Source organism: Rhamphochromis sp. 'chilingali', assembly GCF_963969265.1.
Source record: "Rhamphochromis sp. 'chilingali' genome assembly, chromosome: 2".
NCBI lineage: Eukaryota > Metazoa > Chordata > Actinopteri > Cichliformes > Cichlidae > Rhamphochromis > Rhamphochromis sp. 'chilingali'.
The window spans coordinates 55,767,111-55,792,977 of NC_137930.1; the positions used below are offsets into that span (position 1 = coordinate 55,767,111).

Below are 25,867 nucleotides of genomic sequence, written 5' to 3' on the forward strand. Positions count from 1 at the left end.
CAAAGTTTTTAGGATACAGTGACAGGTAATGGCAAGAAAAGATGCCATCAATAACATTATTAACAGCTGGATTTCTTTAAGTGGTAATTTGTGCTAGCATAGGCAGATTTTTATGGCAGTGTACCATACCAATGGACATTGCTTTTCCTTGTGCCACGCTGTATGCATCTGTCACGGAAATAAAGATTTTAATCACTCCTTTCTGACATTTCAGTCAGAACTTAAAAAGGCGCAGACTGATTAGCGGATTGCTTTATTGCAGCAGTAGCAGTACTATTACAGGGTATCAGAGTACATCTGCACACTGATACCCTGCAGAAAGATAGCAAGTTAAGCCACTGGAGGTCAGCATAGACATCAAATTCAGGGAATGATACTGAAATTGCTTTCTCTGAAAGACAATGAGCAAATGATAGTCATGCAAAGTGAGTGCACATTATAAGACCAGGGACCCCTCTTCCTTCCTTCCCAATGACTTATTTTCAAACCCACTGACTCATCGACCATTAACTTGGACAAGGAGTAACATCAGGCATCACTAAGAGGCTTCACTTATTGTATTTGCAAATTCGTTGGTTGCACTGTATTTTTTTAAAAAGAAGAAGAAGGGAGAAACAAATGGCTTATACCACATCAAACAAAGTTAGAGCCATTAAACCGGTTGCCCTTTCTGAATTAGAAAATGTGCAGGGAGCTTATTGAGGCCACCCTGGCCAGCGAGGGGGGGGATATACTGAGCGCCGATTGGCCCAGACACCCTCGAATGATCTGCTTGGAGTTTGTACTTGATGATCGCTACATAAAGCGGAACTGAACCTTTTTAACCGCTCTATTGTGACTGAAACCCGAGGAGAGTAGTTGAAAGCCGGATGCTGTAAGTTAACATTCATCCTCTTCGTGTTATTGCCTGCACGGACACCCACCCTTGTTGTTTAATTGTTCAGTTGTGGGACGATTAATCCGTTTTGGTGGCGCTTTAGTCACTTTTGTGTTGGGTTTTTACACGTTAACCTCGACTGGACTTTTTCCAGCCTGTGCATTCACGTATAAAACAAACTTATGTGCTGAGTATCGATGCATCTGGCGGCTAGGTTGATGTTTAATGTCGACACAAAATCTTGGAGCTTTTGCTTCACCAGCAGCTTCAGTTGGAGGCTGTGGGATCTCATGAATTATTAATGAGGATGTTGCACTCTTCTTTGTTTTCCTTGCGCTACATTCGGTGTATTAAACTCAAGAAAACACTAGCATCAAACTACATCTTCCCTGCGTGTGCTGCTCCTTGCGTAAACGGTTAAAAGGGCCCCTTTTTTACACCCAGGTCGGACTGGCACTTTAGAGCTCAGGTGCATTCAGACCAGAGGCAGCGGTGAGGATGGGACGTGGAAGCCAGCAGACGGTGCCGGGAGAGCCGGACAGCGGGAAAGCTAAAGGCGTTTACACCTGGGAGGAAGTGCAGAGCCACAACAGCAGGAATGATCAATGGCTGGTCATCGATCGAAAGGTTTACAACATCACTCATTGGGCCAAAAGGCATCCAGGAGGGTTTCGCGTCATCGGCCACTATGCTGGAGAGGATGCCACGGTATATTACGTTTATATGTTTTATGTACTTTCCTTGAAAATAAATTCAGAATGCACGGGCTTGTGCATTTATGTTTGCTTGTTTTTATTTTATTTTTAATAATATGAAAGTTGTGGTGTTTATGAATACCACCTAAATATTGTGATTAACTACAATTCTGGGAGTGAGAACGTGTTGGAGGTGGACCACGGTTTTTTTGTTTTGTTTTTTTAACTGTTAAACGGTTAAAAAAATTCCGGTATTTACACGACTGTAAATGACTTATTGGCCTATGATCGATTCATTTTGAGCCAGAAACAAACATTGCTGTCACAAGGTACAAAGAAACTTTTTTGGGAATTTTATATATCCTTTATTTATCAAGGTAAAAAGTGGCACTGACATTAAAAATGTCTAAAAGATACTTTCAAAAGAGGTCATTGCTTTTCATATTATATAACCCTTTCATAAATCCTGTTTACCGATATAAGCAAATATATTAAACATAAAAAACACATGCTGTACAAACACTGGAATTGGATCCATGGATGGCTCCACAGAGCAGATGGCACTGGACACTATTTAAACTCTTTAAGTCTACTTTTTACTCTGCTTAATCGTACTGGCAAGTATAGTTACTAATATACTTGAAATGGACACATTCCTGGGTATTAAATAGTCATTCCAACATTTCTGTCAGAGCTTTCATTCATGTAATAATCTCTTAGATCCTCAGAAAAAACACTTTTAACTGTTCTGGGGTGAGTAAGGGAGATCATGCATCTCCACACCTCTGGAGGAGACCTCCTATCAGAGATCAACTCTGTGTTAACAGTTTTATCTTAATCTTAAGACACACATTTTCTCTATCTTTCGGTTGTTCTTAGTGGTCTTACTGTTTTGTTAATTGGCATTTAATTTTATCAATTGATCTTTTTCTATCTACTACCTACTAATTAATTTTTTATGGATACTGATCATGGCTGTAAGAATATTTAGACCTTCTACAACACAAAGCCAGCAAGTCTTTCTCCCACTGTGTCTCCTTCTTTCTGCATATATTTGTGAATGCTGTTGTTAAGAAAAACATGCTTGGAATTAATTTGATTCACTTGATATTTACTTTAAATATGTCCTGCATGAAAAGTAGTTTACACACCAGTCTACAGTCTACACCTGGACCTTTTGCCACTCCTTACATGTCTATTCATTCTTTGGAGCTCTAACAGAACGAGAGTTCCCCTTTGAGGTTTTATGAATAATGATTCATGAAAAATAAAAATAATACCGGTGGTAGTAAACTTGTTTTTACGCAACATGGTTGCAAATACATAAGTATGTTTACCAGAGGTTTCTTTTTGATTTTGTGACCCCTCAGAAGGATCAAAACTATTTTCAACCACTAAATAATTTCTACTAGCTTACATTTCTAATTTTCTCTCTTTCAGGAGGCATTCACTGCTTTTCATCCTGATTCCAAGTTCGTGCAAAAGTTTCTGAAGCCGCTGCTGCTTGGAGAGTTGGCAGCAACAGAGCCAAGTCAGGACCAAGACAAAAATGTGAGCCTTTGATTCCCTGAATAAAGGACCTTGTTTAGATGCGGAACAGAAGTAGGCCAGCCTTTTCACAGATCTGAATTCCTATTCATGCATTTTACAGTGCTGGGAACAGCTGAGATTCCTGATGCTCAGGTTTCATTGCTGGGTTTAATGCCTCGTTTCTCTGAATCAAAACCTAAAACGGCTAAAATGCAAACATTTTTCTTGATTTCACAAGTGTCACATTAGTACATAACATCCTCTCAGCTTTACAGAACTGTTTGTTTCTTCTTCTCTGAACCCAGGCAGCCATCGTGCAGGATTTCAAAACCTTGCGAGCTCAGGTAGAGAAGCAGGGTCTGTTTCAAGGTCAGCCTTTGTTTTTCTTCCTCCACCTCGGTCACATCGTGCTGCTAGAAGCCCTCGGATGGATGCTTGTTTCAATGTGTGGGACGGGCTGGATACCCACCTTACTGTGCTCGGTGATTTTAGCAACCGCTCAGGTAATTCAGACATAAACTTTAAATGGATCCTAATATGTATTTCCTTATTTTCTGACATATACACTTTTACAAAGGTGGATGCTTACATTAAACACAAAGTTTGAGATAATGAGATAACTAATCCTCAACCTTCGTCAGTAAGAGGATTAGTTCTATTGTAGTAGAATCTCAGAATAAACCAGCCAAAAACATCACATAATGCTTGCTACTTCTTTAGGCGCAGGCTGGATGGCTGCAGCATGACTTTGGTCACCTGTCGGTCTTCAAAAAGTCCACCTGGAACCACGCTGTCCACAAGTTTGTCATTGGTCATTTAAAGGTAACCTCTCTCAGTTATATTCTTTTCATATAAATTAAACACAGGTATTAAAAGATCGATTTTCTCAGGGAGCTTCGGCCAACTGGTGGAATCACAGACATTTCCAGCATCACGCTAAACCCAACATCTTCACCAAGGACCCCGATATCAACACGCTGGACACCTTTGTACTTGGACAGACTATACCAGTGGAGGCAAGTAGCACAGCACTAATGTTTCTAATTTCTTCAGTCATATGATCCAACTTCTCATCACCCTCTGTTTACCTCTGTGTTACAGTACGGGATAAAGAAGATCAAGCACATGCCCTACAATCACCAACACCAGTACTTCTTTCTCTGTATGTTTCTTCAGAGTCATTTAACAAGAATAAAAAACTATGACAGCTTTGTTTTAAAAAGCCTTGTCTTTTTTTTTCTCTTTCAGTGGGACCTCCGCTGCTCATTCCAGTTTTCTACAACTTTAATATAATGCACACCATGATAACCCGGCGATACTGGCTGGTAAGCTCTCAGCCTCTGAGTGGTGTAGTGCAGTTTGTATAATTATTTTCCATTTGATGTATCAGGCTGTATTTAGCCTAGCAAAGGAAACGTGAGCTTAGAGTGCTAAAGAAAAACATTACAGTAAAATCAGAATAGCACAGGTGGTAGCAAACACACAGTTTCTCCTCATTTTCAGAGGCTTAAACTACTAACTGATTATTCTGTGACAAATTAACCAGATAAAAGAACGAAAAGCAAAGTTCATTTCAAATATTGAACTAGCATTTAGTAGCTTTTCATTGTTTTTTAAATATTAAGCCCAAACTGATGTCACTGCAAGGGAAGGAGGCCGGCCATCATTTACACCTATCAGAGAGACAGCAAAAACTTTAGGAGTGCCCAAATCAATGATTTGAGACATATTCTTAGAAAGAATGAGTGGACAGCCGGCTCAGTAACACCAAAAGACCTGAAAGATCACAGAAGACAACTGAAGTGCACGATGGCAGAACTATTTCCATGGTTACGAAAAACAGCCGTAAAACATCTAACCAAGTCAAGAACACGCTCGAGGAAGTTAAAGTATCATTGTCAAGGTCTGTGATCGAGACATACCTTTGTGAATGAAAATACAGAGGGTTTAAAACAAGATACATACAGCAGATTATGCTTAAGAACTGGAAGACCAGACTATGCCAGAAATTATGTGAAAAAACCTGCAAAGGTCTGTAAAAATCTTTGGACAGATGAAAACAAGAAGAACTTGTACCAGAATAATGTGAAGAGAAAAGTATGGAGAAGGAGAGAAACCCAATTGTCTGTCAAATATGGTGAAGGCAGTGTTATGCATGAACCTGTATGTCTGCCAGTATCCCCACTGGTGCTTAGTGAAACAGGAGTTTCTCAAGGCAAAGAATGTGAAATTCCTCAAGTCAGTCACCTGATCTCAGGCCAACAGAGCAGCTTTTCATTTACTGAAGACAAAAGTGGAGGCAGAAAGTGATGCAGACAGCAGCTGAAGGTGTCTACAGTAAAGGGATAGCAGAGCATCTATGCTAATCTTCCAATTGTCATTGGCTGCACAGGATTTTCATACACGTACTAAAAATATTGCTTATATTAAATAAAATTGAAGTAGTTTGTTAGTTTAATTTTGAGCCTCTGAAAATAAAGGACTGCGTATGAAATGGCTGTAATTCCCAAACAGTCAATGCAACATTTTTGTTAAACCTCTTATGACAGATGAAGGGCTGCACTGTGTTCTGATCAGAGGCAAAACTACAAAAAATGTCCAATAAATTATGGACCCAATTGTACAAATACGATAGTGATGAATTATGACTCTTGTTAAGTAAGACATTATATAAATCATATGAATGTTCTTGTCTTGTGAAGGATTTGGCTTGGGCCATGACATACTACCTCCGCTACTTCTACTATTATGCACCTCTATACGGCGTGTTTGGCTCAGTGGCGCTCTTTTTTTTTGTCAGGTAAATATTTAGAAAGAGAATTAACCAAAGCATTATGTGATTGCTCTTCCTAATAAGGCATACTTTAGTTGTTACACTGTCTTAGATTAGATTCTGGGTGAAAGAGTCACCTGGTCCTATCAGTTGTAGTATACCTTATTAGGAAGATTTTTTTCTATTCTTTCCGTTATCCCTTCTACAATGAAAGTTATCATGTTGTTATTCATTTTGCAGGTTTTTGGAGAGTCACTGGTTTGTGTGGGTGACTCAGATGAATCACATACCGATGGACATTGATCATGAAAAGCACAAGGACTGGCTGACTATTCAGGTACCTGTACCTATTTTACCAGCAAGGTTGTGCAAAGGTTTTGGACACTTTGATTCTTCCATCGCCCAATCCTCATAAATGTCCCTGTATCACAAATATTGATCTTATTTAGGCTTTTTTCTCGTCTTCAGTTACAATCCACCTGTAATATTGAGCAGTCCTTCTTCAACGACTGGTTCAGTGGGCACCTCAACTTTCAAATCGAGCACCAGTAAGTGAAATGAGTGCAGCAAATGCAGACAAATGTATGTTCAGTGTGCTTTCACAAAGTCGAGTACTAGGATTAAAATAGAAACAACCATTTTGCAGACACAAGCAGCAAATGTCCATAAAACCTCTCTGAATCAGGAACTAGAATCAAGCATCACGCTTGTTGTAAATATAGAAAAAAATGGTGAAAGAGTGGTGTCATCACATGCTAAAGTCAGGCCTCCCCATTTAACCACTTGTGAAACTGCCTCTAATGGCAGCTCTGTGGGGGGGAGCACACACACACAGACATGGAGTCACATTCTGTAAACACAGTTTTTCTGACAGAACTTTTTGTAGGAGCCCAGTCTGCATGCATCGTTCCAGTGCCTTCATAATTTAACAGCTGTCATTAATATGAAATTGTTTGGCAACATAGAGAGACTTTAAAACACAAATTCTCAGACGCTATCATATCTGACAGAAGCTTCCTGTTTCTTTTCTCTCTCAAGCTTGTTCCCTACCATGCCGCGCCACAACTACCACCTGGTGGCGCCACAGGTCCGCGCACTCTGTGAGAAACATGGGATTCCTTACCAGGAGAAAACTTTGTGGCGAGGCCTTGCTGATATTGTCACGTAAGTATTATCATAATGGAGCATTGACGAGGTTGAAAACACACACAGACACTTACTTGTTTTTCCTATTTTTTTTCATCAGGTCACTGAAAACCTCAGGAGACCTCTGGCTCGACGCTTACCTCCATAAATAACAGACTGCATTTCCTTCACTGATGTAAAAGGAGTGTTTTTCATTTTTGCATCAAAAAAACCCAACTAATTGTATCTGTCTGATTATTAAAATCAAGCCACTAGTGGGGGAATGACCTTTCTTATTAATGCTATTGTTAAGTCTGGGGTTCTCGTAAGTTGCCTTTGAGTGTCTTGATCAACAGTAGCCATTCTTTGTCAGTTTAGTCAATTTGGCAGATAAAACATGATCATTTTATTGCTCAAAGGTGTGGTGAGGTAAAGCCATCTGTTGGCCATCCGTCCATTCAAAATTGAGAAGAATTGCATCTCCTCCTACAGTTTCATTCAGAATATAATCAATGATGTCCTAATTGGTCATTACACACACGGTGCTCTGGGGCCAAAGTCACATTTTTCATGTGAGCCAGATGAGCTACTATGTCACTGATGTTCTGGTTTCTCACAAACCACTATTTGTACAATATTAATTTCATTATTTTCTGTCAAAATTAAAATTGTAACCACTTTAAAATGCAGCTCTTGTTATTCTGTTTCAGTTTACAATAAATAAACTGTGCTGACTGTTTCTGGTCCTCTGGTAAAATTGATCCAATGACAAACACAAGAACCATACTGACAAAAGACATACAATTAAGACCGAGTTTATTTATTCATTTTTGAATCATTGTCTTTTTAAAAACTATATACACCCGCTTGAACGTTTCTCTAAATCTCCACTTATTCATTACCAGGATTTACATATCTACTGCACATACTGCTTGTTATTCTGGTGCTTGTGCAGCTTACACTGCAAAACGCCTTGCTGCTAAGAACACGTTAATGGCAGCGTCTCACTTTTACAGACAAAATCTTCATGCAGAATTGTTGCTTGCTAAGTTTGCCAGAATGTCTGAAACCTGATTAGCAAGAATATTTGTTTTAATACTTAGTGTTGATGAGCATTAACCAACCAGGCTGAGAAAATGATACCTGCTAGAAGTAACACAGAGCATGTCTATCTTTTTTTTTCTTTTTTAACTCCTGTAAACAGTTACATGAAAACAGTTGGCCATATATCAGAAAGCATGTCAAGCATTCTGGCACAGATTTTAAAACACAATCGCTAAAATCTACTTTTTTTAAAGGTATTTTAGTAAACAGCCTCATTGTTGATGGTGAGCATGAACATTAACTGCACTGCTCATACAAATATGTACATTACATGCAAGTCATGCATACACGTGCTCACACGCACACCGAAGTGTACGTAAATTCATAAGCTCCTTTTTTCTTTTGTTTAGCAGAAATCTTTGTTGAGAAAATTTAAGGAGACAAAGAGAAAAAATGCAACACAATTAAGAAAAAAACGCTTCAAAACATACACGTTGGATGATACAAAATAAATATACAATTAAAGACATACACAATATTTCAGTATTTGCCAAGGCAGATCAGAATTAACTGTAGATTGATTGAAGAAGCTGGTGCACTTAGAAAGCTGTGAAGGAGCTAGATGACTAGATGAATTGTTTAGGTCAACAGGCTCAGTCTTTGCTGCCGGAGTCGATCCTCTCCTGCCGCCGTGTCAAGATCTCCTGCAGCTCTGAGGTTCCACCGCTCTGCTGTAAAGGAAGCATTGGTGTCTCTTTAAATATCGTTTGATGCTGAAGATGTCAGATATACAGACTTGCATATATTTACAAAGCAGTAGCTTTAGGATTTGTTTTCTTCTAAATACAGTTCCAAAGTTCCTGTGTCCATTTTAAATGAGGCACCTGCACAGACACCATGCTAACGCTAAGCTAGCCAAGAACCCAGGGTGACATTACCTGAGTGAATGCCAACCCCAGCCCAGCAGCTAGATGCTGAACTTCAACAATAAACAAGCAGATGATCAGTCAATCTGCAGCTTCAGTTTCTACCTGCTCATGTTTCTAAAGTAGAATCACTGAGGTGTTTGCTTTGAAGTCTTTTTGTGCTCGTTTTCATCTTTGCTTTTTGCTGTCGACTGTGTTCATTTCAATGCAGCGCTGTCTGAGGTTCAATTCTTCATTCTCCTACAGAGAGTCCTCAAATTTTCCTATTGTTTAAATTACAATATTTTCAGCAAACGATAAAACCTACAAATTTCAAATTATTCAGACTAAACAGTTTAAAATAGGCTTTAACTTATTTGTAAAACACCGCGTTCCATTTTTAATTTACATTTTTCTGCAGCATCTCATTGCTGTGAATAAACTCAGTGAAAGATCCAGTTGGTGGTTCAGGAATATACCACACTGCATTGCAATATATATTTACATTCGTAATTTGAGGTTATTAATCTACTTTGTCATTTTTTGTAACTTTTTTGATTACACTTTTGTGTAGCTGTGATTATGAAGAACATGTTAAACTGACAAATTCTTTCTACTTAGTACGGTCTCCATCTCAGTGAGTACATCCACTTTTTATGGCTGTATGTACATTAAGTATAGAGCGTGAATCACTATGAATCTGAAAGCTGACAACAGATTTTACATGCATCTACTTGACTTAACAATCTTGGAAAATTACTGAAAGTTAAAAAGTGGGCATTTTTCATACAGCATCTAAAGGCTGTCAGATGTTCAGCAATGAAAGCACATCTATCAAATGAAACAGCTGTGTAAGCAGTGTGCTGCTGAGGGGACTGACCTCTAGCTGTTCTTTCTGCACGGTGACCAGTGAGAAGACGCGACTGCCTTCATCTCCACAAACAGCCTTCAGTTCTTCTTTGTTCAGGGAAAACAGCTGAGCCCCAGTCAGGATCCCCAGACAGTCAACAGTTCTGCAGAAAACAGTCACACAATTAAAAGACAGTATTTACTAAAACAACATTGCTTCCAAAAGAGAGCACACTGCTAAAGGACCATTTAAAAAAATGTATCCCATTATAACAAAGCATGACAGGAAAAGATACGTATCATCAATAATATTATTCACATTGTCATTTCCTGCACCTGGGTCACGTGACAGGCTCACTGAGACATGTTGCTATACTTAGACACAGCTTAGCTTTGTGCTAAATGCTAACTAGCCACATATGCCAAGGTGGTAACGCTTATATGGTTACAGAGTAACAAGGCAAACAGACACAGCCACCCCACTCTGCATCTGTTCATAAAATAAAGAAAACCTTTAATCACTCCTTTCTGGCATCTCTGTCTGAACTTAAATAGATCGCTTTTTTGCACCAGACTACACCTCGAGGCTAACACCTTTTAAGCCACTAGAGGTCAGTAAAGACATGAAATTCAGCAAGTGATACTCAAGTTGCTGTCTAGGACCTAATATTTATCAAATATAAGAAATACACATTAAAAAGACAATAAATCCTCTTTCTTTCAAATTATTTCTTTTCAAACCAACTGACTTATTTACTGTTTACTTGGAACAAGGATGCACAGAGCGAGATGATGCAAATTCTTTGCAAAAAAGGCTCATACTGCACCAAACATCTACTTAGCGAATTAGAAAATTTGTTATGCACCCTATGTGGAGTTTAACAAATGATTTGGCCCACAAGCCGTGAGTTGTTTATCCCTGCTTTTAAGGCGTAGGGAGGTATTTTGATTTGGTGGATTAGTGAGAGTTGTGGGTAACTTACGATTTTGAGAAGCCTTTTGAATTGAGCCATGCAGTCACTTGCTCTGGCTTTGAGCTAGATTTGAGCAGGACTTGAGCGCTGGCTGACGGTCGTTCCACGTGCAACTTCCTTGGGGGCTGCTTGTTATTGATTTTAGTCAGCAGCTCCTCTATCACTGCAGCATGGAAATATGATGGAGACAAAAGTCAGAGCAAGAACAGCTACCTCTTAAAAAAACAACAAACAACAAACAGGGGGAAAAAAACATAACTGGAATTTCTGATTACTTTTTAACCCTTACTTTCACTCTTGGGTCTTTCCTTCTTGAAGCTATTTCCAGGGCTCCGAGACCCAGGGGAGGACGGGCTGTAACCTTGCTGCACACACAGAAACACAAACACAGGTCATGAGAAAGCAATCAAAGCCAGCATTATTCCAAAAAACTGGTTTGTCTTTTATCTCATTCTGCTTGACTAATTCTTGCCAAGTAGCCAAAAGCAAAGTACGTGTGGGAGGTTCTCACACATAGACAAGTGTTTGCTGGAGGGCATTTCTTTAAGCAAGCAGCAGGTACCTATAAGAATGCAGCGTAAACTTTTCTTATTTACGAGACCACTTTATTACAGCTCTATCATGAAATGATAACTTGACTTTAATCACGGAAGTATCCTGTGAAAGAAAATCATATCCAGCTAGTGATAAAGAAACCTTGACCTTTCTCGTAAGCTTATAGGGATAATTAGTTATTGTTGTCCTGGAATCCATCACAACACCTTTTAGACAATACATCTGGGCTTTTTCAGAGGTGGGAAGTAACAAAGTACAAATACTTACAACTTTTTATTTTTATTCTTTAAATGTTTTTTTACACAGATATCTTTAGTTTCTACTCCTTGGAAAAATTCCTTAGAATTTTGGTTCAGATGTATCATCTATGGCATTTATACTGGGAGTTTACAGGGAGTGCAGAATTATTAGGCAAGTTGTATTTTTGAGGAATAATGTTATTATTGAACAACAACCATGTTCTCAATGAACCCAAAAAACTCATTAATATCAAAGCTGAATGTTTTTGGAAGTAGTTTTTAGTTTGTTTTTAGTTTTAGCTATTTTAGGGGGATATCTGTGTGTGCAGGTGACTATTACTGTGCATAATTATTAGGCAACTTAACAAAAAACAAATATATACCCATTTCAATTATTTATTTTTACCAGTGAAACCAATATAACATCTCCACATTCACAAATATACATTTCTGACATTCAAAAACAAAACAAAAACAAATCAGCGACCAATATAGCCACCTTTCTTTGCAAGGACACTCAAAAGCCTGCCATCCATGGATTCTGTCAGTGTTTTGATCTGTTCACCATCAACATTGCGTGCAGCAGCAACCACAGCCTCCCAGACACTGTTCAGAGAGGTGTACTGTTTTCCCTCCTTGTAAATCTCACATTTGATGATGGACCACAGGTTCTCAATGGGGTTCAGATCAGGTGAACAAGGAGGCCATGTCATTAGTTTTTCTTCTTTTATACCCTTTCTTGCCAGCCACGCTGTGGAGTACTTGGACGCGTGTGATGGAGCATTGTCCTGCATGAAAATCACGTTTTTCTTGAAGGATGCAGACTTCTTCCTGTACCACTGCTTGAAGAAGGTGTCTTCCAGAAACTGGCAGTAGGACTGGGAGTTGAGCTTGACTCCATCCTCAACCCGAAAAGGCCCCACAAGCTCATCTTTGATGATACCAGCCCAAACCAGTACTCCACCTCCACCTTGCTGGCGTCTGAGTCGGACTGGAGCTCTCTGCCCTTTACCAATCCAGCCACGGGCCCATCCATCTGGCCCATCAAGACTCACTCTCATTTCATCAGTCCATAAAATCTTAGAAAAACCAGTCTTGAGATATTTCTTGGCCCAGTCTTGACGTTTCAGCTTGTGTGTCTTGTTCAGTGGTGGTCGTCTTTCAGCCTTTCTTACCTTGGCCATGTCTCTGAGTATTGCACACATTGTGCTTTTGGGCACTCCAGTGATGTTGCAGCTCTGAAATATGGCCAAACTGGTGGCAAGTGGCATCTTGGCAGCTGCACGCTTGACTTTTCTCAGTTCATGGGCAGTTATTTTGCGCCTTGGTTTTTCCACACGCTTCTTGCGACCCTGTTGACTATTTTGAATGAAACGCTTGATTGTTCGATGATCACGCTTCAGAAGCTTTGCAATTTTGAGACTGCTGCATCCCTCTGCAAGATATCTCACTATTTTTGACTTTTCTGAGCCTGTCAAGTCCTTCTTTTGACCCATTTTGCCAAAGGAAAGGACATTGCCTAATAATTATCCACACCTGATATAGGGTGTTGATGTCATTAGACCACACCCCTTCTCATTACAGAGATGAACATCACCTAATATGCTTAATTGGTAGTAGGCTTTCGAGCCTATACAGCTTGGAGTAAGACAACATGCATGAAGATGATGATGTGGACAAAATACTCATTTGCCTAATAATTCTGCACTCCCTGTAAAGTGGGCTGGAGTGAGTGTAGGTGTTGTGGCCTTGGTACTTCAGCATCATGCTAGCTACAGAATAGCAGTGAGCATAAAGAAAGTAATGTTTTTTTTTAATGGTAGGCAATTTCAAATTCAGTGTTTCTATCAGCTCAACAAACATCAGCAAACACACAAACTGTTTGTGTGCAGTTTGTCGCACAGTGCGTTGCTAGCTAAATGTCCAGATGCTGTATTTCACAGGGAGAGAAAAGAGGGCAAGATAAGTTCATTCAGAGATGGAGAAAGATGTAAGAAAGCCAGGAGAGGAGAGGAAGAAGAAGGAAGAAAAACTTTGCATGAAAATACTCTGTAGTTTTTAAATGGGATAAAGAGGTTACTTTACAGTACTGTGGGGAATTTATAGTAAAGCACTGCGCTGGGCTGGTGCACAGTGGCTGTGGTGCTTATGGTCAGTTACAGCTTACATGAAGTAGACTAATTTCCATTTAAGATGATGATGTTTAGATTAATTAGCTGAATTCCAACTTTATACCAACTATATGCTGTCTAGTATAAAGAAACAGTATAATGTTAGTGTCGCAGATGGACATCACCCACCATAACTTGCGAAATTCAGTTGTGTAAATGCACAAAGAGCAGCACGTCAGCTGATCACAGCCCATAAACTAAGAAAATATACTGACGCTCACATTAATTATTATGATTTGTGATTCTTTCCCCACTCTGAGCCACTACAGAGATCTTAGAGTAATCTATCTATCTATCTATCTATCTATCTATCTATCTATCTGTTAGGGGTGCAACGATACTCGTATCGATATTGAACCGTTCGATACAGTGCTTTCGGTTTGGTACGCATATGTATCGAACAATACAAAATTTTTAATTTATTTTATCAACTTTCCTTCTGACGATGCTGTCTGTGTTGAGCGCTCAGTGGATCTGCGCTCGACAGTGCAGCCTAGGCGGAGTAGTCGAATGCAGATTAACTGAGCACAGGGCAAGCTAGCGAGACAGAAGTTAAGCTCTCCTTGCAACATGGCAAATTGAACCCCCCCATTCAGATCTGGCGTTTGGAATTATTTTGGTTTTCATGTGACGTATGACCCTGAAGGTAAGCGCGTCATGGACTAAAGTAAAACAGTATGTTGGATGTGCCACGCAATGCTCAATTACATGGGTGGGAACTAGTGTGTTAGCGCAGTTAGCTCGTTAATGTGTTAACGGAGATTTGCCCTGTTGTGGCGTTAACGTCATTTCAACGAGATTAACGCTGACTGCACTAGTGGGAACACAACGAATATGACTGCACGTTTACACTGACATCATCCTAGTGCAAAGACAAGTGGAAGCAGACAAAAACAACAAGCATGCATGCTACAAACTTTACCCGAGTCATTTAGACAGCCGTTAGCACATGATTCTCCTTATGGGGACCTGATATGTTTAATATTGTGGCGAGCTCAGACAAGGTGGAGACGGAGGTGTCGTTTGGTCTTGCTTCCCGTGAGCTAGCCAGGGAGCACAGCCGTTTATTGACATCTGCAGAAGAACACTGCCGCTAGCTAACTGCTCAGCGCGGCAACCGCACAGCAGCAACAACAACAACACACAGGGCGCCCTCTGACCCCGGAAGGACACACCGTCGCAGCGAGAGGGCGTCACCCGTCACTATGGCAACATAAACAAAACATAACTGTACAAACAGAACCCCGAACAGCCCTGACCCGCTACATAGCCCCCACCTAAGGGGTCAGTCGTCCCCGACGACCCCATTACCCCACACAAAGTCCTGCAAATGTCCAGGTGCCTTCTTTTGGCTCACCGGCCGGTCACGACCGGCGGGGGAAAAGTCACTCGGGTCAGAACATGGGGTGCCACCATCATCCCACTTCTGACACCAATGTGGCGAGCTCAGACAAGGAGGAGACAGAGGTGTCGTTTGGTCTTGCTTCCCGTGAGCTAGCCAGGGAGCACAGCCGTTTATTGACATCTGCAGAAGAACACTGCCGCTAGCTAACTGCTCAGCGCGGCAACCGCACAGCAACAACACACAGGGCGCCCTCTGACCCCGGAAGGACACACCGTCGCAGCGAGAGGGCGTCACCCGTCACTATGGCAACATAAACAAAACATAACTGTACAAACAGAACCCCGAACAGCCCTGACCCGCTACAATATGCTGCTGAGAATATAGCCCAGAAGAAGCGTATAGTATAGCTTTTATTTTGGAAAGAGCCATTTCTCTGTAATAAACGCTCTTTTCCAAAGATGAGTGATTCCTCAATCAGATACAGGGCTCGCAAAATCGCTAGCCAGACGTCCCGGGGTTAGCGATTTTTCCAGTCAGGCTACCAAAATCTATCTGCCCTGCCCGTCGGGCTATTGTAGGAAGGAAAAATATATGTCAATGCTTTTGCATTCTTTCGGAAATGTAGCTGGGTAATTATGTCATTGGCATCGATGAGCCACTGTCAATATGTGACATATTGAAATCCCGTTTGAATTTGCGCTTGTTTTTTGCTTTCACTTTGCAATCACGCAAACTGTGTATAGAGAGCAACAGCACTGATTGGTGAGTGATGATAATTTGCGCACCAATTCCTCTGACATCGTCTTATCAATCGTTAGCTTACTATGCAAACATGACAAGTGAAATCTCCCGCAGCTTAAACATATGAGAGGTTGATCGCGCAGAGAATCGCTGACCGTTGTGTGTGTGTGTAAAAGCAGCAGGATATATATTTCAGTTCTGCTGAGCCAAATAAGACAGGTCAGGGTGAAGAAGTGACAGCCAAAGAAAAGCTTACCACAAAATGGAAAAGTTATGACAAATCAGTCTATAAGGCAAAAAGAAAGTGCAGCTTTATGGTTTCATGGACAAAAGAATTTCTGTGGCTGCAATATGACGAGCTATATAACCGGGGCTGCACATAAGTGGTCCACAGGTGTGCATTCGCTGTCAAAAAAAAAAAAACGCGCACAAGATATGAAGTTGCAACGCGTGTTTGCATACATAAGATTTTCTGGAGGAGGACAGACATTTGTTTAGAACTCTTAAAGATGTCGAAGAAGCAAGCTCCTTTAAGCAATTACTTTGGTGTTCCTCCACCTCCAAACAAATGTCAGAAGGAGTCCGAACCACAAAAGAAGCATGTATTCTCGGAAAAGTGGTTGCAGGAGGTGAGCTGGCTTCAAACAAATGATGAACGCACAGAGATGTGGTGCGGAATGTGCCGTGAAAATCCCACTCTAGCCCCCAAAACAGTGCTTTTATATGGACGCAAACGCGCGTTGCAACTTCTTATCTGGTGCGCGTCTTTTATTTTGACAGCGAATGCGCACATGCGGACCACTTGTGTGCACCCGTGTAAATAACATGATGTTCTGCCGGGTGTGTTGTTGGTTTTCTCTCGATTTCTGAGTCGACAAGCGCCTTTGTTACTGGGACCAGTCATTTTAAGAAAGGCCCCCATTAGAACCCATGAGAAATGCAAGAAATGCATTATTGCTCAGTCTGCAATATCTTTCCCAGAACAAACACCAATTGCAAATAACATACTAAAAATAAACCTGAAAAATCTGTTTAGAACAGTGTACTATGTTGCAAAGAGTGAACTACCACTGGCAAAATTTAGCAGTCTTTGCAAACTTCAAAAAGCAAATGGCCTAGATCTTGGTTCCACTTGTCTCTTACCCGTGACTTCAGTGGAAATTTCAAATTCAGGATCTGACACAGACTGATTCATGTCCTACACAGTTCTTACAAGTTCATAGAAATTTCTGTTCAATTAGAACCAAGTATTTGAGTTGATGATTGTAATTTTTATACAATGTTGTAATTTGTTTTTCAACAATTTTTTTGATTAATGTTTTGTTTCCTTTACAATATTATACTTTAATGTATAATATTGTAAAGGAAACAAAACATCAATCAAAAAATTTCTCTCTTTTTTATTCGGGCTACTTAAATTTATTTTGGGCTACCAAAAACTGAAGAGTCCCTGCCCGAAGGGCTACCAGGGATTTTGAAATTTTGAGAGCCCTGAGATATATTTATTTTTTTAATTACTTTTGTTTCAGCAACATTAAATTTAAAAACTGTACTTTTGAGTTAAAATATATATCTATAAGTTTAATAAATGACAAATTAAAAAAGCATGAACATTTTTTTTGTATCGAAAAAATATCGAACCGTGACACCAAAGTATCGAACCGAACCGTGAATTTTGTGTATCGTTGCACCCCTACTATCTATCTATCTATCTATCTATCTATCTATCTATCTATCTATCTATCTATCTATCTAGTATACTTTGCATAAAAACAGATAGAGAAGAATTTTGGTAGAACTGTCCTTCAAGGATCTACTTTTTACTTTCTTACTCTGAGTACATTTCAGAGCCTGTATTTTTTACTTTAACTTGAATAAAGAAGTTGATTTAGTACTTCAACTTTTACCAGAATATTTTTAACACAAGTATCTGTTCTTCTACTTAAGTACAAAAAGTCTGTACTTTTGCCTCCTCTGGTCTATGAAGTGAAGATAAGATTACAGCTAAAGTGACATGGCTCTGTACAGTGTAAACAAAGGTGAAGAAAAAAATGAAAAGTATTATTTGTCCTGTGGCTGCACTGAATTCTTTTATTATTGTTACTAAAAAAAAACCCCACTAAAAAACACATTCTTTTTACAGACACATGAAAACATTTTCCTTCCTTTCTTTTTCCAAAGCAAAAAATGGAAACAAAACAATGGACCATTTTTTTAGGTATCTTAACCAAGGGTTGAGAACGGAAAAGAAAGGAAAAGAAAAGATCAGATTCCATGCAGCAGAAGCACTTATATGATCTTATTTTATTACACACATTGTTTTTCCTTGGCAAAGTCTGGCACTGACCAAAATGCAGCCTGACTGCTGAGAGCTCAGTCAGAAACCCTCATGCTGCAAGCAGAGCTGAGAAACGGCTGCTGAGGCATGTGAGAAGTCACTCAGTGTGGCTATATTAAATTACACACTAGTTTAGACACAGAAGAATATCAAACAAAATAACATCTAAACAGCTAAGATGCATGGGATTTAAAGGATAAAATAAAACCCAGATGTAGCCCATCCAGCTCATGATACTTCACAAATCACAGGTAAATCGTAAGTAATGCATGAAGTACAGAAAGAAAGTTACAAGTTTTGTTACAACAAACTAATTAAAATTCACTGAGAAGTCAATAGAGTCACATCCAGGACAAATTAATTACTAAAACCTGACCAGCGTTTTAGGAATAGCAGAGATTCTTATGAAAATAGAAACAACCCCTGTGACCTTGAACTTGAGTACAGTTTGGTTAAAGACCCATCAGGTGATCACTGTGTTTCACTGCATTCTGAGTAATACTCTAGCAGGAATAGCAATTCTCGCGAATTGTGGCGGGACGGATTCATGCCTCATCGTTGCCATTGCATGAGCTCATCGGCTCTTGGGCACGATGAACTAACAAGTCACTTTTGTTTCATGACATGAGATGCCATTGGTAACAGCTATGTTTTTCACAAATTACTATCAATCTAATCTAATCTGTTATCGTGAATGCTTTATAGCAGTCAGATGGACTTCAGAACTGTGGTGTCATGACTAGGAAGGATCTTAAACTTTGGGTAAACAATAAAGTCTAAACAGTCAAAAGTGTGTGTTTTATTCGTTTTCAAATAGAACCAAAAAAGAGTTTTAAAAATGCAGACGGGCGGGTGTTGGTCACCTGGTAGGAGTAGGGGACCTCTGGCTCTTCTATTGTCACAACATCCAGGATGTTATATGGGACATAGCCGGCTTGCCCGCTGCGGTTCCGTAGTTTCCACCACTGTTTTTCATCCTCTAACACCTGCAAAAGACAGTTCACGCATTACTCCACTGTACTGCAAATGGTGACAGACGCTTGACCTGTGCACAGCTGAAACTGGTTTGCTACCATTTGTGTTTTAGCACCATATGACGGGTTTACAGGTAACACACTCCCATTCAGCAGATAAAATGTCCAAGTTAATGAGTAAAACTATCAAATTGGTTGAAATTACAAACGTCAAATGAAGGACAAAAGAATATGTCATTACAACCTCGAGGACTTCATCCTGCAGCACTGACAGCTCGTTGGCATTCCGCGCGACAAAGCTGTAGCGAATTTTGGCATATTTGGGGGCCTGAGGGATCCCATTGTAGGACCTGTGGAGACACATGGTGTCAAAGTTTTATATTTTGTGATATCGCATGTGGAAAAACACCAAAAAATAAATAAAAATTATGTGGAGGACCTCATTACTTACCCATTTAAGGGGCTTGAGGGATGAGGCCTGTAATACTGAAAAAGAACCAAAAATAAATAAACAAATTTACAGATACCGGCATTTATTTTTTCCACAGGTAGGGAACATTTAATAAAAGCCTTACATCCTCAGGTTTGTGTTTACTGTAAGTTGGGCTTGAGGGGGAAGCTAGGGGGGCAGAGGGTCCTTCCGTTTCCCACGGGGATGTCAAGAAAAGATCCGCCGGCGGCTCCCAGCCGTTTCGAAACTTCGGGTAATAAGGAGGAGCGCACTGATCCCTCGGCCACTCAGCTCTGCAGGAAGACGAGTGAAGGGATGGTCAAAAAAATTGCACTTGAGCTACTCTACTGTGGAGACAGAGCTAGCAGTACCAGTGCAGATGCTGAACTGGTCATTGCTGTTCATGGGGAAACTGCCATAATGTTCAGGGGGTGCTAAACTTCTTCATCCATCCAAATCTATGAAATCAGATCTCACTGCACAATGAAAAATGATCATAATTTGCTCAAATTTTTTTTAAAATTTTCAAGGTGTTTTGCGTCCTACAAATGCTAATTAAGACAGGGGATATATCATTAGAAGAAAATGCAGATTTTCATCTGAAAATGCTTACAGTATGTTGAAGGTAACCGTAACACTGTAGATTTATAAATATATTATAAATATATTTATTCTTAATTTTAAACATATATGTTTTTTTGATGTTCTATTGAAAAAGCTGACTGTAAATATGAAAACTGACAGCATTACTCACATAATTTTAACTAGCTTACTATGACGTCTTGTAATGATTAGACATTAGGTCTATCGTACATGAACCTCTTAACTATTTTACAAACAAACAAGTACAAATTCCTTGCAGTTCTGCATGCTTCTGCAATTGAGGCAAATATGTAAGTACCTGCACCTGTTACTGTATGTCATGCTTGTGCCATGAAACACATTTGACACTGGGACAGATAATTTAGGATTACATTTACTATATTTAGATTTAGAATTAGGACACAATAACACATGCATGCATGACATAAGCCAGCTTTGGCTTCATTTAGTTTCAGTCTCTGTAGATTAGTTCAACTTTTAATTGTCATACCGGTATATCAAATTAAACATCGCTGCTAGAGTAAAACATCCTAAAACAACACTTTGCAGCCCTGTTTAGCTTTGTCGCTTCTTTAATTGCAACTGTAAAACGTAGTTCAGCATTTTACGCAGGACCACATGGTCACCCCGACCCCCCGCAGGGCAAGATTGCGACAAAAGAGATCCATGTCACAAGCACTGAATCATAACCAGAGTGTTTGTATCCATGACAACACCGCAAATATACCTGGGTCTGGTCCAACCTTCCCCAAGCAGTTCAAAGATGGTCATTTCTTTTGGTGTGAGGTGTCCCCGCAGGAAGTCAACAGCATCTTTACACAGGTGAGGAGACATGACTGAGCGCGGCAGGTCAGGACCTCCACAGCTCTGCAGCACCTGTAGATGCACCAAGTGTTTACAGCTGGCATAGCATTCACCATACAGAAGCATTACGGTGTATTACCTGTAAAGGTATCACTTAGAGCTCTTTTTACATTTTTTTTAAACAGTTATGCAAACTTGGTATTTGAGTGTTGAATTCAGCATGTAAACGTTTACCATTTTCACTTTACTGCACAAGTAAAAGTATTTAAAGAGGAAAAAAATCATTTTAAAATGTCCGAAATATTAAACTGCTCGGAATATTTTGAGTTTCCGTATTTTGACACCGTCCTTGGAGGACAACTAGCGGTCAAGGAGGCGTACTGTATGAGGCGTTTTCTTTTTCTCAGCTGCATAAAACCAATGTGTTCAAAGATTACTGCGCCATATAAACAGAGTCTGGTTTTGCGCTTCCATCCAGCAGTATCGAAGGTGTGGCAGAAGACTGTGGTTTAGAAAACCAACATTATGTAAGTGCAGCTGCACCTGTAGTATAGCTGAAAACCACGTTGCTCCAGTCTGGTGAGAGTTTAGTGGGTGTGTTACAAAGCTAAAATGCCTGATGGCAAAAATGCTGAACTGCTCTCATCTGTGAACTGAAAGAGGCCTAATGCATTCCCATCAGATATGCCTGTGGGCTGAGCTCAGTCAATGCTAAGGCATCAAATGACAAAACTAACAGTAACATGCATGCATAGAGTATATTGTTGACTTTTGGGATAATCCACTTATGTGAGATCAGAAAAACTCTTACCAGCTCCAGAGGGCCAAAGAGGAAGTGAACCAGCTCAGATGCACTTGGGTTCTGTATGTGTTTCTTCAGTTTGGCCTGCAGGGAGCGCAGTGACAGACACACAGCAATGAGGCGTTGAAGAGACAACAGCTGATGAATGAGGGAGGCTAGGTGCTTTGATATCTCACCAAGAGGTTGAAGGCCAGTTTCAGTTTCTGCAGGCTATCAATGAACTCTGCTTCAGAGGGGGGCTTGGCTCGCAGGGTCAGCACGCCCTCTGCAAACAACCAATGCAACAATGACCACACACAGACTCCAGAGTTACCCGCCGGCCACACAGACACAATACAGATGGGACACAGTTTTCACTTTCTGGCCAGAGGTCAAAGTCATAAAAACCTGAATGCTCATCTAGTCAGAAGCTTATGGCTTTTGTTTCCAGTGAAATAAAAGACAATGACACAGAAATGGTAGTTAGCAGATAGCCTCAATCAGCTTTATAGATACAGGTCACCTTTGGCCAGAGAGTACGAGAGAACGTGGTGCAGCAGTGTTTCTCAACCTGAGCTCAATAGCTCACAGTTATGAGAGGTTCAGAATGACATTTGACTGATAATTCTTACCCAGATTAAGTGACAGTAGATAAGACACTGACCTCAAAGTTGAGAAACAAATTCTCAAAACGGAGAATTCGTCACTTCCAGCACACTTGACCACACATCGTTATTACCAGACGATGTGGATAAACTCACACATGTGCGTTTGTCTCCTGACCCCACACAAGGACAGTGTCGCATGTAATATGCACGTTACGCTTAACTGCACACGCGTGTTGACATAAAACATCACATCAGCGCCAGCGTTGGGCAGTAAAACATTACTCAGCAACATTTACAGTAATATTATTGCTTTGTGCAACAATCACAGGAGGCGACTGCTTTGACGTCACACACCACCGCCTCCAAGAGAGATCAAACAGAATATCGGTTTGTTTTGGTTTGCCGTCATTTTAAAGTGGAAGAATGCAATAATATTACTCCAGTTATAAGAGTTGCATAATGAGAATCGTATTACTTAAAAGAAGCCCAAAGTGGCCACTACTACAACACATACATCAGTGGATGAGAGTCCTTGGCCACAGAACACAAAGAGACACAAACATGGCGACGTGAGCAATATGAACATATTGTCACTGTGTTTGTGCCACCAGATGAGAAGAAAGGGAGACAGACCTGCTGGTCCTTTCTTCTTATTCTTCTTACTCTTGTTGCGCTGGTTGAGCTGAGCAAAGGCCTCTGCTGCCTTCTGCAGCCGTGCCACAAAGATCTCAATGTCATCCAGGGCACAGTTAAGGATTTGCTGAGGGGGACAAATGCTCAGGTTTAGGCTTTGAAGAATGTAGCTACATGAGACGTGAAAGGAGCAGCGTAGCATATTAGCAGGTGTCCCTGTGGATAAAGAAAGGCACTCACCACATCCTTCTCAATGCGCTGGGCCAGCTTTTCATGTGACTCTGAGTCACTTTGCCTGAAAGCTCGTCTGTCTACAAAGACAAAAAGAGACAAAAATGAATCAAATTGACCACTGAACAAAACATTTAGAATAAAAAGCGAGCCGTGGATGCATGTCAAATCTCACCCTGTGTGTCCACGGCTGCCACTCGTCCCCTTGCGGCAGGTGGTGGGCCCTTAGGGGCCGACGGGGGGAGGATAGTCTCTCTGTGACGCTTCATTTTTTCCTGGTTCACCCTTAACGGGAAGACATGATGACAAGTTAGCTCGCGGCTAGTTACCTTCTCAAATGTGTCTTTGACTGCATGAGTTTACATATATTAGCACTAATCTCACTTCAGAGTCTGAGGCCTCATATTCTTCCCGTGCTTGACGTCTCCAATGGCACTGTCAATGTCTGCATGAACCATCTCAGCCTGAAGAAAGTGAGGGAGAGACACAAGTTAACATTAATATTAAAATATTCCCATTTAGTAGGTTCACTCTGAGCCATACCAAAAAAAAGAGAAAAAAAAGTTATTTCAGTGAGAGTGTGAAAAAGGTTAAACAACAAGACAAATATAAACTTATTTGACCAACTCACGTGGTTTAAAGTTTTACAGTACACTGAATTCACCTCTCTAAAGCATGTTAACACCTGCAAACTTTAATTCTCAAATCTGAAATATATCCAGATGTAAAGACGTGAAAGCTGCTGGCTCTAGACATTTTTAACAACACTATATCTGGTTTGTGTTGTTGGTTATGGTGATTTCTGTTTTTTCAGGCTGCAAAGACAATAGTGCTGAAATCTGACCTGTAGTGCTCTGGTATCAGCAGCTAGGTTTTCTTAATGATATAAAACACAAAGCCATCCATCATGCAAAGACAATGTAATAATGTGGCGTATTCAAACAAAAACTCACGTCCACTTCGTCGCAGTGGAAAAAGTGGATGTCGGGTTTGTACTGGTCCTTGTCCTGACACACGAGCAGCACCACGGAGGGGTAACGGGTCTGATTCAACACCGTCTGACACATGTGGATGGTTGGAAGAGGGAAGTTCTCCAACTCTTCCTGTAGCAGAACAACAAAAAGATAAGAAAGAGGTGGAAATAGGGAAAGAGCGAGACACCAACTGAGCACAAAATAATCAGACACATAGCCTTCTAAATGACTTGTACGAGAGAAAAGGCATAATTACAGGACTCTATTGTAGCATTGCAACGGAAAACAAAGTATATACAGCAAGTCTGACTGTGTTCAGGACTAACACAATGCAACAAGATTATTAATGTTGTTCATCTCCCTTGCCTGTCATTATTGGAACACAGAAATGTCGGTATTTCATGTTGAAATAATGTTCTGAGGTGTAAACAGATGCTTGGAGCTGTACCTGCGTATCACAATCCAAAAGTCTGACTGACTTGTCTGTGACCTGGAGGAGCATCTCCTGGGTCCAGATTTTGTCTTTTGAGTCCAGAAGAATCAGTTTCTTGATTGCATCATCCACTGTGGCGATGGACTCTGTCTTGTCCATAACAAATGTGGAAAGATGCTGCAGAGAAAACAGTTGTTGGTGACTTAGTGTGTTAGTGGAAGTCAACTAAAAACAGCACCTGCACTTGAAGCTGTGCTCAAGAAAGTGGTTAGTCATAATTTGCAATATACTTGATCTAATTTTCAAATATAAGGAAGGGAGCTTGTGACATTTGGGATATGCTTACTTTATGCTTAGACCCTATATCAGATTACAGCTTTAGGACTGAAATAGAAAGAAACAAATAGAAAATTCTGTCTCGAAGCAGCTCAAAAGTTTCCTAATTAACACATTATATGTTATTTTTAATCTCTCATCAAAAAAAGAAGCATGTGCCAAGTATGCGTTTCTTGGCTGGGAGTAGCAGGCTGTTCACTGTTGACCGATGACACAATGACACACAATGACAAAACTCCTGGAAGTGCGGGGGGCAGCCAAGAAACAGTCTGGCACCACAGTGTTTATTTTTTTACACTTTTTTATGATTAAGTATAGCATAACTTGTTAATTAGTTAACCAGGGGAGCCACCTCCCTGTCTTCAGTCTTTAAGCTAACCTGCGGTGACTCCATAGAGAACACAGAGCCACAATCAATCTACTTATCTAACTCTCAGCAAGAAAACAAATAAAAATGTTCCCTCATTCCTTTAACTGTACTCTCTTGCTATATAAATGCTTCATTTAACTGACTTTTGTGTAGCTGGGTGAGTTTCTGTTTATCTGATCAAAACTGAACTACTGCCACTAAGTGGCTGCTGGCACCAGGATTGTTATCTTGTGTATCATTACTCACCCATGCGTGATAATGAGGGAGGCATTTAGAAGATATCCTATTAATGTGGACACAGGACATAGTTCAGAAACATGCCTGACCCAAAGCACGTCTCGGACTCAGTCGTTCCAACATTAGCTCATTACTGCTGCAATCAAAGGCCCGACTGTTTTATTATAACAAAGTTCCAGTAAGTGAAATGTAATCAGAAGATGAACCTGTGTGTCAGCTTTAATCTCTGGGCAAAAGAACAATATGCCATAACCTTCATAGTGTCGTTATC

The 25,867-nt window shown here is 40.4% G+C and overlaps 2 protein-coding genes across 3 annotated transcripts in view; one reads left to right on the top strand and one right to left on the bottom strand.

The window, feature by feature from the left end:
- Nucleotides 1-739: 739 nt before the first annotated feature.
- On the top strand, nucleotides 740-7,742 carry LOC308387862 (acyl-CoA Delta-4 desaturase-like). The gene is made up of 13 exons (XM_080868194.1): nucleotides 740-874; nucleotides 1,322-1,585; nucleotides 3,013-3,123; nucleotides 3,408-3,605; nucleotides 3,823-3,924; nucleotides 3,993-4,118; nucleotides 4,204-4,264; nucleotides 4,351-4,427; nucleotides 5,805-5,902; nucleotides 6,116-6,212; nucleotides 6,344-6,423; nucleotides 6,914-7,039; nucleotides 7,122-7,742. The coding sequence occupies exons 2-13, from the start codon at nucleotides 1,376-1,378 to the stop codon at nucleotides 7,171-7,173; spliced, it is 1,338 nt and encodes a 445-aa protein (XP_080724320.1). The 5' UTR covers nucleotides 740-874; nucleotides 1,322-1,375; the 3' UTR covers nucleotides 7,174-7,742.
- A 57-nt stretch (nucleotides 7,743-7,799) lies between these two features.
- Nucleotides 7,800-25,867, bottom strand: part of eps8l2 (EPS8 signaling adaptor L2) — a 28,536-nt gene continuing 10,468 nt past the window's right edge. For both annotated transcript variants that reach the window (XM_080868174.1, XM_080868173.1), the window contains 17 exons: nucleotides 24,669-24,830; nucleotides 24,200-24,349; nucleotides 23,631-23,710; nucleotides 23,422-23,531; nucleotides 23,256-23,326; nucleotides 23,016-23,142; nucleotides 21,972-22,060; nucleotides 21,805-21,879; nucleotides 20,917-21,065; nucleotides 19,711-19,879; nucleotides 19,587-19,621; nucleotides 19,380-19,485; nucleotides 19,025-19,147; nucleotides 11,062-11,137; nucleotides 10,782-10,935; nucleotides 9,830-9,962; nucleotides 7,800-8,775 (listed from right to left, as the gene is read on the bottom strand). In XM_080868174.1, the coding sequence (XP_080724300.1) occupies nucleotides 8,698-8,775; nucleotides 9,830-9,962; nucleotides 10,782-10,935; nucleotides 11,062-11,137; nucleotides 19,025-19,147; nucleotides 19,380-19,485; nucleotides 19,587-19,621; nucleotides 19,711-19,879; nucleotides 20,917-21,065; nucleotides 21,805-21,879; nucleotides 21,972-22,060; nucleotides 23,016-23,142; nucleotides 23,256-23,326; nucleotides 23,422-23,531; nucleotides 23,631-23,710; nucleotides 24,200-24,349; nucleotides 24,669-24,830 (1,887 nt within the window). In that variant the 3' untranslated portion in view covers nucleotides 7,800-8,697. The remainder of the gene's footprint in view (nucleotides 8,776-9,829; nucleotides 9,963-10,781; nucleotides 10,936-11,061; nucleotides 11,138-19,024; nucleotides 19,148-19,379; nucleotides 19,486-19,586; nucleotides 19,622-19,710; nucleotides 19,880-20,916; nucleotides 21,066-21,804; nucleotides 21,880-21,971; nucleotides 22,061-23,015; nucleotides 23,143-23,255; nucleotides 23,327-23,421; nucleotides 23,532-23,630; nucleotides 23,711-24,199; nucleotides 24,350-24,668; nucleotides 24,831-25,867) is intronic.